This window comes from Condylura cristata, unplaced genomic scaffold (assembly GCF_000260355.1).
Source record: "Condylura cristata isolate star-nosed mole 26May11 unplaced genomic scaffold, ConCri1.0 scaffold00004, whole genome shotgun sequence".
Lineage (NCBI taxonomy): Eukaryota > Metazoa > Chordata > Mammalia > Eulipotyphla > Talpidae > Condylura > Condylura cristata.
The window spans coordinates 13,184,666-13,200,410 of NW_004567105.1; the positions used below are offsets into that span (position 1 = coordinate 13,184,666).

General features: G+C 36.1%; 1 protein-coding gene across 1 annotated transcript in view; it reads right to left on the reverse strand.

Moving 5' to 3' along the window:
* TMPO (thymopoietin) overlaps positions 1-11,225 on the reverse strand; it is a 23,141-nt gene extending 11,916 nt beyond the window's left edge. Inside the window, exons 1-3 of the mRNA XM_004676486.2 lie at positions 11,072-11,225; positions 8,277-8,435; positions 2,898-2,995 (exon numbers count right to left, since the gene is read on the reverse strand). Of these exons, the coding sequence (XP_004676543.1) occupies positions 2,898-2,995; positions 8,277-8,435; positions 11,072-11,225 (411 nt within the window). The remainder of the gene's footprint in view (positions 1-2,897; positions 2,996-8,276; positions 8,436-11,071) is intronic.
* Positions 11,226-15,745: the final 4,520 nt, after the last annotated feature.

Below are 15,745 nucleotides of genomic sequence, written 5' to 3' on the forward strand. Positions count from 1 at the left end.
GATAAGCCAGAAAGAGAAAGAAAAATACCGGATGGTTTCACTCATAGCAGGAGTATAATGGACCAGGCGAGAAAATAACAAAAATAATGAACCACTATATACCACAGACATTTTGCGGGGGTGGAGTGGGGAATGGGATCAAAAACGGGTGCATGGGATTATGGTGATGGCACACGGGTGACATGGTGATGGGAAACCCGCGGGGATTACAACTGAGATGGAAAAAAAAAATGTACAAAATGATGTAAAAATAAACTGTTATATATAAAAAAAAAGTCCTAGAAGCAACTGCAATCCCATAGAAATGAACACCCTAGCATCTAGATTGCTTCTAAACAAAATTTTCAATTAAAAGGATGGAGGGTCTTCTGGAAAATGCCTGATTTGATAAGAGGCAGAAAATAAGTTTTACGGTGGCAAAAAGAAAACAAGAAGCCATATAGGGCACATTTGTCTTTGGATCAATAAAAGAACACAGAAACCAATATAGTAATTCTCACTGGCTAAAAACACAATTTGAACACGAAAACAAAAATTAGTACTGCAATTTATCACAAATCAAATAAAAAGTAGTAAAAAGATTTATCTTTCAAAGTTAACAGCACCTTTTGGAAATTGGCAATTAAAAAAAAAGGCAAGGAAAGTAAACATGTATCTTACACAAATTTATTTCAAAAGGTAAACTAAGCAGTTAATGAGAGAAAGTTCTTCAAAAGGAATTCTAGTCAGATGTAAAGAAATGAGAGAATAAGAAAAATCACCATCTTACAACCACAAATGAGTTAATGGATCTAGGCAATAAATCATCAACGGTTGTCAAAATCATTAATAAAATGGTATCGTAAACAGCGTAATGGATTCATCAGGCTTTCAACATCAACCTAAATTCAACATATAAACTTAATAGTTAATTTTAGCAACATCAAAATATGATGTGCCTCCTAAAATAATACAATTTGAAGGCCACAACACTGTTTCTGAGCATTCTTGTCAAAAAAGGTGAAACTGAATCTAACCAACCCCTCTAGGTCTGTGTTGTCTAATATGGTAACTGCTAACTACATGTGGTTATTTAAGTTAAATCAAAATTTTAGTTTGTCAGCCATATTAGACACCTTCCAAGTACTGAATACACCATGTGGCTAATGGCCACCACAATGGACAGCAGATTTCATTTCCATCGTCACACAAAGATCTACTACATAGCCCTACTACAATTTCAACTGAGTCTACATGCCAATACAAAGTACGGAAGGGTCACTTGAACAAATAATCTGCCAAATACAGAATATGGATAAATCTGCAGAGAAATGATATTTTTTCCCCACCAAATAAATGGAGGGAAGAGAGCCATCACAACAGCTACAGATGTAGAAGATTTAAAAAACAAAACCAAATGATATGTAGATCTTGTTTGACTTACATTAGATGTGAAGCAATTATTAATTTTACCAGATGTGATAGTGGCATTATCTTTTCATACATATGTAAAACCACCATATAGTCTCATATACAAATCATTTAAAATTATCTTTAACCCTATTATATAAAATAGCTGTCACTTAAATATATATTGAAATACTGATATTTTAATGTATAAAGTCTCAGAGATTTCTCTAACAGATTCCAGTAAAAAGTAAAGGAACTTACATAGCTAGAGAAAGCAGGCTAAGATGAAATAAAATGTTGACAACTGTTGAAACTCTGTAACTAAGTGATTGATTAAATTCCTCCTACTTTTTCTATGTTTTACATTTTACATTATCAGGTCATAGTCTGGATTCTCTGTATTGCCTCCTGAATTGCCTGCTTGACTCTTCTGCCCTTCAGTTAAGATCCCCCAACTCCAAATATTTAACCTCTGAACCATGCTCCTCCCCTCCTTTTAATCTATGATCTGACCAGTCATGAGTTCCTGCTAGCACTATTCCATCTTGCCTTCACTTTTGAACAAAACTTCCCCAAGTTTATTCCTCACCAGATTTTCTCTTGCTCTGTTATTTCCTTATTCCTCAGCATGCCCCTGTAGTTTGTCCCTAGCAACACTAGATTACAAAGCAATAAAATATTTATTCCATTATTTGGATCTATAGTAAACAAAATCTTCCATTCAGTGCTATTTTGTTCATGGCCACCAAGCTCATTTCTGCCAAACAGCTCCGAAATTTCAACTTAATCAATTATGTCAAGCCAAGAGAGACATGGCTTAAAGCAGCCAAGAACACTTTCTTTGAGGATACATGACTTTTAAAATGACAAAAGATTAAGTAAACAGATAACAAGTTAGACAAAACTGCCAGCTAGAGAAATGATAATGACTAAATATAGCTGCCTTGCAAGATGCCAGCCAAATAAGTTATAGTCAATAACGTGTGTGCTGTAAACCAGTTCATTTAATCTTTTGCTTATTCTTCCCTTGATTTCCTTTGGAAAAACTGCCTTTTGCTTTTCATATGAAAAAGGTCAGTTTTCATCCAAAGTAAATGAAAACAGTGTAGTTTTAGGACCAGACAAGTTCCAGAGATGAAAACAGTCACAGAAGACAGGTACATCAGAAGTCTGGTGGCAAAGACACAGACATAAAACCCTTTCTCTTGCTTAGCTGTTTCTACTTTTTAAAATAGTTCTCTTAAAAAATGTAATGAGACTGGCTTTGAACCATGTTAGCACAGAATCAAACACAAGCAAGACATTTACAAGATAACTGCTTTTGCAGTAAATCACAGGTGCATTACTGACAAAACACATAAAGTTAAGATTTCTAATGCCATGAAATTAACATCATCGAATGCTGGAATGTGCTCTTCAACTACCCACCAAAGGCTAAAACACAGGCAAATTAGCACTGCCAGCAGAGAGCACTTATACCTCACCATGGTGATCATAAAACAAGATACCTGATTGTGCTCAATTCTTCTTTGCTTGAGTGTTACTGGAGTCTTTGCTCTCCCCTTTAGTGGTTCTCTCTTCTCAAGCTTGAGCTCTATTTTTGAGTCTGGAAATAACATTGGAAAAACCATTACTACAATTACTCTCTGAAACGAACTAAAGCATCATTCTAACATTACTTAGAAACCCCATTTTTCAGGCACATTACAATGTAAAACAAGTGTGTGTATTGTGTTCACTCAATAAACCAAATTCCCTGATTTAAAAATTTTCATTTCATTCCATACCTGTTTAGTCCTTGACAACATAATTAGATGGTTACTTTCAGATTAACTACTATCAATTTATTCTCCTTTCTCTTTGGGGGGCTAACAGCCTTAAATAGTGAATTCAAACCATTTCCATAGAGGCTTTTCATAAAAAATGTTTATGTAAGAAAAGGAATTAAAATAGATACTTGTTACCATTCTTTTGACTACAGAGTGCACCACTTACTACATAAAGGTTAAATTAAAAACTGGACTACAACCCGGATGATCTCACTCATAGCAGGAGTATAATGGACCAGGTGAGAAAATAACAAAAATAATGAACAACCATATACCAGATACATTTTGCAGGGGTGGAGTGGGGAATGGGATCAAAAAGGGGGGGGGGGCGGGTATGAATGGAGGGGGTTAGGGTGATGGCACACGGGAGAATTGGTGATGGGAAACCCGTGGGGATTACAATTGAGATAAAAAAAAGTGTACAAAATGATGTAAAAATAAACTGTTATGAAATAAAAAAAATTAGGGAATTTAAGATTTAAAAAAAGTTGTTATGATATCAAGCCTCAAGCATTAACATTAACATCTCAGACCAATTTAAAAGTCTCTCCTTCCTCTTTTTGATGTGATACAAAAAACTTTTTAGGTGTAACTGAGGTAAGAAGAATCTTGCTCACAGAAAAATACAACCAATCACAGGAGACTTCTACTCCCTCGGTAAGACACTCCTCGGTACAGAGAAGCTAAGGCACGTAACCACCACGATGGTTATTAACCCAAGGACTCAAATATACATCTTTTATAGGCTTCAATAATCTACTTTCCCAACACTGATCACACAACAAGATTTTTAGAAGACTAGTAATAATTTTAATTTCCACCATTTGTCATGTATCATAATATAGCAAAATGCCTTCTAGTTGTTACTTCTAAAACTTCTATCACCAAAATTTAATAAGTTAATTTCTTACCAGAAATAATCCTTAAAAGCTCAGTTTTGCATGAACTCAATGTATGTGTTAAGTTGTGCTAAAAAGTGATTTAGATAGGTAAAATATATGTATCTGACTAACTATATATGTATCTGGCAGTTACTAGTCAACTGTGAGCCTATTTCCAAGTTTCAAAAAAAATAGTGATTCTTACCAAGTTAGTTCAAATAGTTCAATTTTTATTTAGGATTAAGGCATCAAATCCATCCCCCACCTCCCAATACTTCTTATTAATATCTCTTATAGTATATTTGTCTGTGACAATCCTTAGCATTTTAAAATTCAAGGCATTAACTCAGAATGTAAAAATTAGAAAGCATAAAAGATCCTAATAGTGGCTAGGCAGTAACTATCTGGTTAGAGTAATTCTACTTACAAATTTAAATTCCAACAGCCAAATAAAAACATGATCCTCAAATAGAAAACCATAAAAAAATTTTTTTCAACTATACCATTGGAATACCAAATGAGTTTCGTTGATGAAATGGAAAAGGGATGTTCATTCACATATATCTAAATTGTTTCAACTCCAAAGAATAAAACACACAACATGTTTCTGGAGACCACACAAAACTGTTCAAATTAAACTTTATTGAATTTGCAGAAGCACACTACAATAATACATAAAAAAAAAACACAGAGTACGTTGTAGGTACATGTATACATGTACATTTCAGAAGACAACAGAATTACTCCCAGAAAGCTGCAAAGATGGACATGTATAGTTTAAGACTATAATAGCTAGAAGTACCCAAGGAACTATTTTCCATAAAAACACAAAATTGGATTATTAAATGCCTCTACAGTTAAGACTCTCATCATATAATCATAAAAACGAAAACAGGACAACGTATTGCTTTACAAGGACAGACACTGGCATTTCCTATGACTTAAAAAAAAAAACCACCAAACACCTTAAGTAACTTGTTTTTAGAGTTCAAATTGTTAAGTGTAGACTAATTATTCACAACTACAACATACCCTTAAATGTATTTTAAAATCATTTGACAATCACAGGAATAGTGAGCATGCACTGTTCCAGATCACCAGCTAGAGCAGTGTTTCTCAATGTGGTCCAGAACAGTTTGCTATGAGTCCATGAAAAAATGAGGCTTTTGCAATAGAATGTGAATCAGCACAGTTTTCTCTATCATTAAAATTTATCACAAAAACAAATTCTGTAGCTGATCTTAAAGTTATCTCTAGATTTAAATTCTGGCGCATGCCTGTCAGTAGGTCACTAGCTGTAAGTTGGCACACTGAGCCATACAAATCTAGAACATGATGAACAAAATTGAGAAAATAAGAAAACTGTAAAGATTCCAGAAAATAAAAAAATATGAAACATGTTAAAATATTTTTATATATATAAAAATTCTAGTAAACCAGAGTGTACTAGTTGAGATAAAAATGTGACCTAGAAAGTTTTAGATTTTATCAGGCGTTTTAGTTATGGAACTTCAAGAAAAAAAAGTTTAATGTAGACAATTACTTTTATACTGCAATTTGATCCACAGAAGCTTAAACTGAAATTAGCCCAATCTGGAAATGAAAAGCACCTTAAGAAAAGATTTTGGCCTAAGAGTACCTACAATTCCTTCAAACGCTTCTAAATTTCCTAAAGATAAAATATATCTTTATTAATAGCGTTTCTTAAAACTTTACTGGTGTTTACTTGCACGCTTTTTAATAATTTTGTGTACTTCGCCTCCAAATAAAGTCCCACCTTTAAAGGGAGTAACAGCCAGCTTATTCTTAGAAGCTGGACTAATTCTGCAGTCTTTCAGCCACAGATATCGGCGACCCACAGTAGAACATCCCATGGTATGGGCAGCCAGCTTTATTTCATCAAACGCTGCATCACAAAGAAACGAGGCCGCATCATACGTTTTGCTCAAAATCTCAAGTGCCTGCTGCGTGCGACTAGGATCTGAACGAAGAATCTGTGCGGCCTGACTAATGTCTGCCTGCACTGCCCGAACAACAAAGGCAGTGTGGGTTGCAGCCTGCAATGCTGATGCTGCAGCTTCATATGTTCTACAAAGTGCTAAGTCCAAATGTTTATCAGAAGACACAGTGGAAGCTGCCTGAATACCTGCTGGTGGAGTGGCTTCAGAAATAAGCCCCAGGATTTCATCATCTACTTTTGGAACTGATAATATACGTGCTGCCTCTGTGGAAGAAACCGGATACTTGTGTGCCAATGAAGGCAGCTGCCTGTCAATTTGCTGCCATTCCTCTTCAATTACTTTTAAAATAGATTCATGGAATGGAAAAGATAGTTCTGGGCCACCTGTTTTATGCTGTGATTGTTTAGGCACTTCTATGCCTAATGTAGAGAGTGAGCGAGAGACAACAGTTTTGGCAAAAGGGGCCATCAGTTCAGATCCAGGTATATTTTGCAAATCCACAAAGGAACCTGAATCCTGCTCCTCAACTGACTTCTCACTGAGCCTAAGGAATTTCCGTGGAGGAGACAGGGATTCAGTTTCTTGGAAATTAGATTTAGCAATTCTCTTCTGAGTGTTTTCTAAGTCCAGTGGGGGTGAAGAGTTAGAAGTTCCAGGCAAACTACCTACCCCACCCTGGACCAGCAGAGAATTGACATAATCTCTGATTGCCTGAGCAAGTGGTGGAGAAATTACTTGTGATCTCTCTTCTAGTGTTTTTCTTTCACTGGAGAGAATTGACTGATCTGATACATGAGACTTCTCAGAACTAAATGGCTGACTTCCACTTCTCTCTCCACCATAAATATTTCCTAATATATCTTTATAACAAGTATTGGTGGTTTCTTTTATCAGTGGAGAAGCTGCAGCAGAGACCAACATGGCAGCGAGTTCATTCTGAGATGATGTCGAAGAGTTTTTCTCTAAATAACTATCAAAGCTAGACTTGGAGGAAAGAAACAAATTCCCTCCAGAGGCTAACGTCTGTAACTGTTCCTTGCCAGGCAAGGTTGTGGCAGTAAGAGGTTCCCTAGATGAATCTCCCTTAGAAGTGTACACTTTCTTAGCTGCCTGTCCTTCAGTCCTGCCCAAAGGAGGACGTGTGGAGATTTCAGGAAAAGAAATACCCTGAAAAAATCCACCAGAGGGAGTAGTTGGAAGTTCAGAAAAAGGAACAAAATCCCTAGTGGACTTCACTTTCTTGTGTTCTTTCTTCTTTCCTGTAGAGGCAAAAGAGGCAGGAAGTTTAAGCATTACTTGTGTTTAAGTTGGTTTTATTCTTTGCCTCTTTGCTAACATAGTGCTGTTGAAAGAAAAAGACTATGCATTTTATATTCTGAATAACTAATTTGACAGATTGTGCCCTGGCAGGCAATGCTTATGGACATATAAACCATGAGTCAAATTAAATAATCAAGTGAAATGATAAACATGTCACACAAATTAAAACTTTACACATGTCCCACTGTTGCTATAATTTAAAAGGTCACTATTTCATGTAGTAGTCATGAAAATATTTAAAAGTTGTAAAGTATTCTTAAAATAATCTACTAAAATACGTCAAAATATTTGATTTAAACTTGTCTGGAAATCAGATTATCTAGCAAAAATTTAAATTTAAATGCCTAGCAGTAGAAAACACAGACTGCATGCCATATGCAAATAGTGCCACTATATATTAAGTATGAGGAATAATAAAACATATATATCAGTAAGATGAAAGCTCAAAAATATACCAGAGAGAGTAAAGTGACAAGGTTTTAGCATGATATTGCTTATATGTTTTTAAAGCACAAAATAGTAAGATGTACTATAAGCATATGAAACATTTTAAAACCTAAGATGTAAGCATCTTATTAAGGATAATAGTTGTACTTGGAAAGGGGTAAAGTGGGGAGCTATTTGTAATATTTGTGTTAGAAAAATGAGATTTGAAGGATTTAAAGGAAAAAAGTAAAGCTACTGGCAATTCTAGGTGACAGAAATTTAAGACATTTATACTTTTTATTTCTTAGAATTCTCAACAAAAGATATTTAAGTTAAATTTCTTGGAAGAATACTGTTATCATGTAAATAATATCTCACTATTATTTAAAACTTTACTTTCTTCATGGTTACTATTATCTTATGAATCTGAAAAACTACGCAGTTTTGATCAACCTCATTTAAAATTTTACCTTCTTCATTGTCACTGTATCGGTCAGAGTCATTACTTCCATTCTGTCTTGTATTTTCTGCTGAAGAAGAAATGGTTGGCAAAGGTGTAGATGATCTTGATTCTGTTCCTTGTTCCCTCAGTTTCAACAGCTTTTTCTCATAGAGCTTCCTAGTTGTTCCTGTATTAAAACAGAACTTGCTTCAGTACTTACACTATCTTATTTAAGATCCAGCTCAGTATTAACTTAAGCAACATTAAAATTTTACTTTGCTCTGCTATACTTAAGTGATTAAAAATACTACACAATGGGTTATTTTCTAAACTAGGCAGTTTTTCTGGCATTTTTACAAGTGATCACAGTGTTTAGATTGATATAGGTATTTAAATAGATAAGCTAGAAAAGAGCCAATTGAGTATCTTTTTTTTTTTTTAAGGTCTATTTATGTCAACAAATGGGGTAGAGGCCATAGGTGCAGGGGAGTGAGAAGATTCACCTGAAACAGAGTGGGGAATATCACAAGTAGAATAACTGAAATACACTGCTGGGTGGGTGAGGGGTGCGAGACAGGAGATGTCTACTGTGCCATGTGGGTCACCTCCCTGGCAGGTGATCAAACTGGTGCTGCAGTGGCTGGGGAGAGCTTCATAGAGCTGTGATTTAACCCCTTGCACCACCTGGGAAACCCCCCAACTGAATATCTTTGACTTAAGTTTTGAACCTTTATTGTCTTCTCCGTTATTATGTAACAGAACCCACTCTTTGTAGAAAAATAATTTTTAATAGCAAGTAAAACTCTACATAGTATGTCTATACATATCTAGTTAAGGGAAAGTCCTATAACATTTAAGTATTAACTACTCTGCAGTTAAAAAACAACCCTTTGGCCCTCCCTGGTGGCACAGGGGGATAAGGCACAGCACTGGGAAGCTAAAGCCACTTCAGCAAGAGTTCAACCCCCACCCTGGAGGTGACCCACATGGCGATGCATATGGATCCTGACCCGCCTGCTGCTCCCCTCAGCAGTGTACTTCTTCAACCGGCCTGTTCTGCTCCCCAATCTGTCTCTGGTGAATCCTCTCACCGTCCCTGCACCTCTGGCCTGTACCCCAGTTCTGTATGCAAAAATAAGCCTTAAAAAAAAAAAAAAAAAAACCCTTGATGGAAAGTGTGTCACATACAGGAATTATAAACTAATTAGAATGCAAAGTAAAATATGATTAATAAATTCCTAACACCTGAATTTCAACACTAATTTAAAACTAAAATTATTTTTATCTTCTGTTCAAGCTAGCTATGTATCTTTCTGACTTCTGTAAAGTGAAAAAAGTGAACATACCTCTTAGAAACAAAACATATCTTAAAATGTCATATAAACAATCTTTAAGATGAACAGCTACTGAGTGGGTAACATTGATCCAAGGGTACAAAATTTGAGTATACAAGATGAGTAAGTTCTGGGGATCAACTGTACAGCATGAAGTTATAGTTAACAATAACATACAACAGACCTGGAATCTGCTAAGTGCTATCTTATGTGTTTTCACTACACCTGATGGTGGGATATGTTAAACGGCTTGACAGTGCTGATATTTCACAACATATCTCAAAACATCAAACTATAGACTGTTGTAAATTAAACTTCAGTAAAGTTTGGAGGGGACAATGAACAGCTGGTATACCAACATATCATTTCACATACATGATACATAAACACATAATACACATCTTCTGTGTCTTCCTTCTGCAATTTGAATGAAAAATGTAAAATGGTTATGAAATGCCTGTTGGTACTAACATTAGTGAGCTTATGAGCTCCAACTTGGAAGCAGTATATTAAAATTTAAAAAGAAAGCCAACATTCTAAATCCTTGTTTGCAATCACACCATGGGGGGATCCCTTAAATCTCCAATGTTTAAAATTTTACACAACATAGGGAAAAGACCTTTCCTCATTATAGATTATGTCAAGACCATCCAAAAATTTTTAAAAAAAGTCATAAACAGTGCTGAAAAATCAAATGATGGAAAGCCAGTTACTTCAGCTCCAAGTTTTCTTTGCAGTTCTTTTTTGGGAGGTTGGGGGTGGGGAACACATTATTGTTAAATTCCAGTCAGTAGGTCTTTTGAGAGTTTACTTCATTTATTTATATATGTGTGTGTGTATGTATATATATATGTATGTATGTATATAAACTTATTTATGCATATAGGCCAGAGGTACAGGGGTGGTGAGAGGATTCACCAGGGACAGAGTGGGGAGCAGAACAGGCAGAGTGACAAAGTACACAGCTGAGGGGAGCAGCGGGCAGTCAGGAGAGGCCTGCTGTGCCCTGTGGATCACCTCCGGGGCTGGGGACAGAACTCACACTGAAGCAGCTGTGGCTCACTTGCAGCGCTGCATTTTAATCCACTGCGCCACCAGGGAGGGCTGAAAGTTTACTTTTAATAACCGAAAAATGAACACTATACTAGAGTTCAATAGCTTCAATTATTAACAAATCTGTCACTAAATACTGATTTGGGTGAATCTGCCAGCAATGCATCTTAGATTTTCCTCAAATGTCATATAATAACCACTTATCTCCACCAGGTGGTGTGAAATGAGCACCATATGAAGCAATCTCAACAGATAATTTTGCTGTCTATTTAGTTTCATTCTATGATTTTATTTCCCTCATTCACAGTTAAGGAAACTAAGGATCTGGCCCTATAAACAATTGCTAACAGACTGGCCCTCAGAACCCAAACTCAAAATGCTCAACAAGAAGAGGAAACACTTCAGTGGACTGACACTTCCAATTTTATCAACTTACCTACAATAGGACCAGGATTCACCCCATATTTCACAAGCTGATCCAGAAGATCTTCATTAGTAAGCTCTGTTACATCTAGATCATCTTTATCCTCAAGCCTGGGTTTATCAGTTTTCTTTGTGGCTTTCTGTAAACAAAGTCCAGTTATTTCCATGTCATTTAACAGATTTTCATTTACCATACAAATAATACTTTATATAATAAAGATGCCAATTCATTGTCATGTTGATTTATTGTCACATCAGGGCTCAGCAATTTGATTAAAAGTAATTTATCTTTGAAGATGCTTTCTAAGTTCAATTATACAAACTTTGCAGACAAATAACTTTTAAAAATGTTACTGTTAAAAACAGTCCATTTCTGGCTAAATATTTTCATCCAGGTAATTGTAAAATACAATATATAGCTGGCCTCTTTCCATACATAATCTTAAATATAATCGAGAAAAGTTTAAAGACTTTACCTAAAGTATACAGTTAAAATAAATATAAATTCCCAGGATTAAACAGAAGAGAGGAAAAACATGGCTACCTTTTAGGGTCGTGGCAAAGAGCCTTACTAATGCCCCAGTAATCTCAAAAAGCAGCAAAATACAGAATATGTAGCTGTTTAAACAAGGCCATGTATATCACAGCCAATTTAGGCCCTACATTATTACTTATGGCAGAAAAGTCAACACTGCATCCTAGAAATTGAAATGGTATGGACCCCTAACTTTCCAATGATGTTGAAGAGGACAAAAAGCCAAAACAGGCATTATTTGACCATGCATTATAAGTTGTTTATCAAATAAAATTTGAAGCCATTAAAATACTGTAGATTTTTTTGAAAAAAAGATAGCTGCTAGTAACAATTATGTCAATTTCAAGAGAACTCTTTAATGAACAAAACAGCTGTGAAAACGGAGAGCATTTTCAGAAGACTTTAATATACATATCACACTGATTAGGAACATCACTCTCAAATGCTGAAGCAACTCCAAAGTGTCACCAAAATAGATGCCTAGGTAGTCTAAGCGTTCTATATATCAAAGTCTGGAATACTTTAGAGAAAAAACTTTTAAATTAAACTGACTTGGGGAGAAGAATCTGCTTGAACTTTCCAAAAAGCATGGACACTTTGTGGAGGAAAAACTCCACTTAGTGTAACAAATATTTTAAATAAAAGGAAATCAATTACAATATTTATAATCCTTCCCACCAGAACAATGTCCAAATTTTACTACCAACATAACCATACCTGCCTGAGAGTTCCAAGAAACAAGTTTTTCTTCTCTACATGGTGAATGCTGTAAGTAATTGTCCCTGTATCTGACTTGTTTCTAAACCTTCAAAAATTTGCCCCTATGAAAAAAAAACCTTATCCCACCCAGGGATAAGGGATCTGAGTTCTATATTTTAATTTGTATCTTAGGTGACAAAGTGTGACAAAGGATCAGGCACTCCACAGATGTTAGGTTGAATTAATAATTAATCAGTGGTATTTGGGGTGGTAAAATAGCGTGTTTTTAAGTATACTTTTCATCAAAACAAACAAAAGCTTATCAAATCAAAACTGGAAATCAGCTCCCTTGAATTTTTACCAAAAAACGATAGCCCCACAGAGAAATCTTAAAACACCAATAAGTTGACATAAGTCAAATAGAAGGGTTCAAAACAAGCTATTTTGATTTTTAGTCCTAAGAAAAATTTCTAGAAAAACTGTTATCAAATTGTTAGCAATTTCCATCAGGGAGTCCATTTAATTATATTGATTTCTGCCTCCAAGAGCTTTTTCCCTTCAAGTAAATCATGACTGAAACAAAAATACCAAGAACCTACTATGTGCCTAACACTTCTTGTTTCTGTATAGAACTTTAATATTCTAATGTCTTTTTCAATCAGAACCAACAGTTCTAATCCTGAATTCTGAACAAAGAACTGACTGAGGGCAGCAGAGGGTCAACAGAGGTGGTGGTTAATAGACTGTAATGGAAGGGTATTAGTATTTTGCTGGTGGCCATGGTATGATATTAATATACTTGCAGAATGTGTATCTGTACTGCTAAAACATATACATTGTTGTAAACCAAATTTATTTCATATCACTCACCAGCTCTACTATTTATTGGGTATCAAGTTGCATTTTAAGTGCCTAACATGTGTTAACTTTTAAATCCAAAAAATTCTTTGAGGCAGATACTAACACCTCTGATTTACAGGTGAAAAAAAATGCAGTCAAAAGTTACACATTTAATTAGGAAATCTGAATACTATTGCTATATAATAAAATTTGAAAAGACATATATGTATGTGTGTGTATATGTGTGTGTATGTGTGTATATATATATATCACTTCAACAAACTTACCTCTTCTAATTCTGAAAAATATATTACTGCAACAGTAAATTACTCTGGCAATTCATAACTCTCATGTGATAGGTGTCAAATGCTGAGCAACAAACACCTTCAGAAATGGAACCTAACATAATCTTGAATCTAACTAAGTAGTTATTAGAATATTTCTATTTTCCAGATGGGAACATCTGGAAAGCATCCAATTGGTAATATTCATTGTTCAAGGTCATCTGAACAAGTGGGAGATCTGGAATGTGAACTGAACTCTGAATGATGTTTGAACAGATAACACCTAGCACACAGTAGCCAATTTTATTATTTAATTAACATTTACAATTGCTAATACTTTTTGTTGCGCATCTTTAAGTTATTTCCTGTTAACAGATCTGAACATTCAAGAAAGCTACAAGCCCTCTGGATTCTGAAGAACTGCAAAGGTTTGTACCTTGAACGACAAGGCTGATTGCTAACTCTGTAAATAACCCAATTTCAAACCTAAAATTTCTATATCAGTACACAAAATAAGAAAACAAAAAGGGAAATTTTTGGATATACAAATACTTTATATCACATAAAGTAAATATACCCTAGTGGTGGATCAAATGAAAGTTTCTCCTTAGGCCACAAATCTGTGAAAGGTGGTATATGCCATGCCTTTAGCTAAACCCACATTAATATTTCATTTAAAATAATAAAGATGGCCTTATCTGCCAACTCTCAACATAATATAATTCTATGTGTTATTCCACAAATAGGACTAGGAATGCCTGTAATGTAAAATACTGTATATATAAAAGGTGAGAAGGCATATGCCAAAGATTACAAATGCCATAAGCCTTTTCCTTGTAAAAGTATTTTCCTTAAGTTTGATTCTAAAGTCTGTCAGGCCCCTATATAAAGTCACAACTCAGCGTGCTTTAAAACAGAAAATGTTATTGAGCAATTACTACTATTAACTTTTCCAAGTCGTTGGTGCCACTGAACCTATTCAAGGGCGTGCACACTATTTGTTTCAAATACTCAAGGCAGAGAAGACTAAAATTTAAGTCATTAAATATTTTTTTCATATAAATCAAACATTAAAAACTAGGACTTAATATGCCATTGACATAGTGTTTTTTAAAAACGTTAATTCCTTTCACCCAGAACTTATCTGCACAGTGCTGACCAACTTAACATGGAAATCTGAGCAAACATGATTATTGTGAAAAACAAAACCAACAAATCTAGAAATTAAATTACAGAGGTGGCTGGAATCTACAGAAATTGCTCTCCAGTAATTATGAGCACACAAAAGGAACGAAAAAATACTAGCTAATTCAACTGAGACAAATGTTTTATATCCTGTCTTTTTACACCTCACAAGCCACAGGTTAAATTAAAATGTAATGTTTTACACATGCCTTTTGCAGCAACATGGATGGAGCTGGAAGGGATCATGCTTAGTGAAATAAGCCAGAAAAAAAGGGAAAAATACTGGATGGTTTAATTCATAGAAGGGGTATGAAGAACCAGGGAGAAAATGGTAATAATAGTAAGAACAACTATTTACCAGAGACATTTTATGGGGGTGGAGTGGGGAATGGGATCACAAATGAAGGGGCGGGGCTGGGAGTGCACTGGACTATGGTGATGGCACACGGGTGATTTTGACAGGAAGACCACAGGGATTACAACTGAGATGGAAAAAGGCACAAAATGATGTAAAAATAAACTATTATTAAAAAAGAAAGGGCTAAAAAAAAAAAAAACAACTATTTACCAGAGACATTTTATGGGGGTGGAGTGGGGAATGGGATCACGGGGGGAGGGGCGGGGCTGGGAGTGCAGTGGAGGAATTCGGCTTTGTAGATGGAGAGATTCACCCTGAGACTTGGCAAGAGACCAACGCAGGGCAATGCATGGCCAGTCGTTCTTGCGCCCTGAGAAAATGAACGACGTGTCTTTCCACGTTAGGGGGCCGAAGGCGATCCCGGGACCGCTGGGTGCCGGAAGATCCAAAGCCTCCACTGTGGGAGGCTGGGCCCTCACACAACTGCCCTGCCAGCTCTGGACACCCACTGGGGCTCCAGGACTACGCCTCGGGGCTTCCGAATCTGGAATGGCCGCGGTGACTCAGAGCGCCCAGTGCTTCCGAGCCCTGCCCTGGGCCCGTCTGGGTTGTTCCTGAGCAGGACCAGCTGGGAACCAGTGGGGCGCGGGGAGGGCAGACGCAGGAGAGCAGACACGCACCCAGCTGCTGGCGCTGGTGACTGTTTTTCAGCGTGGCCAAGGGCGTCAGCCCCTCCGGCAAGTGGTCGTGCAGCTGGGAGAGGCACTTCTCCTGGTGGTCCTCGTC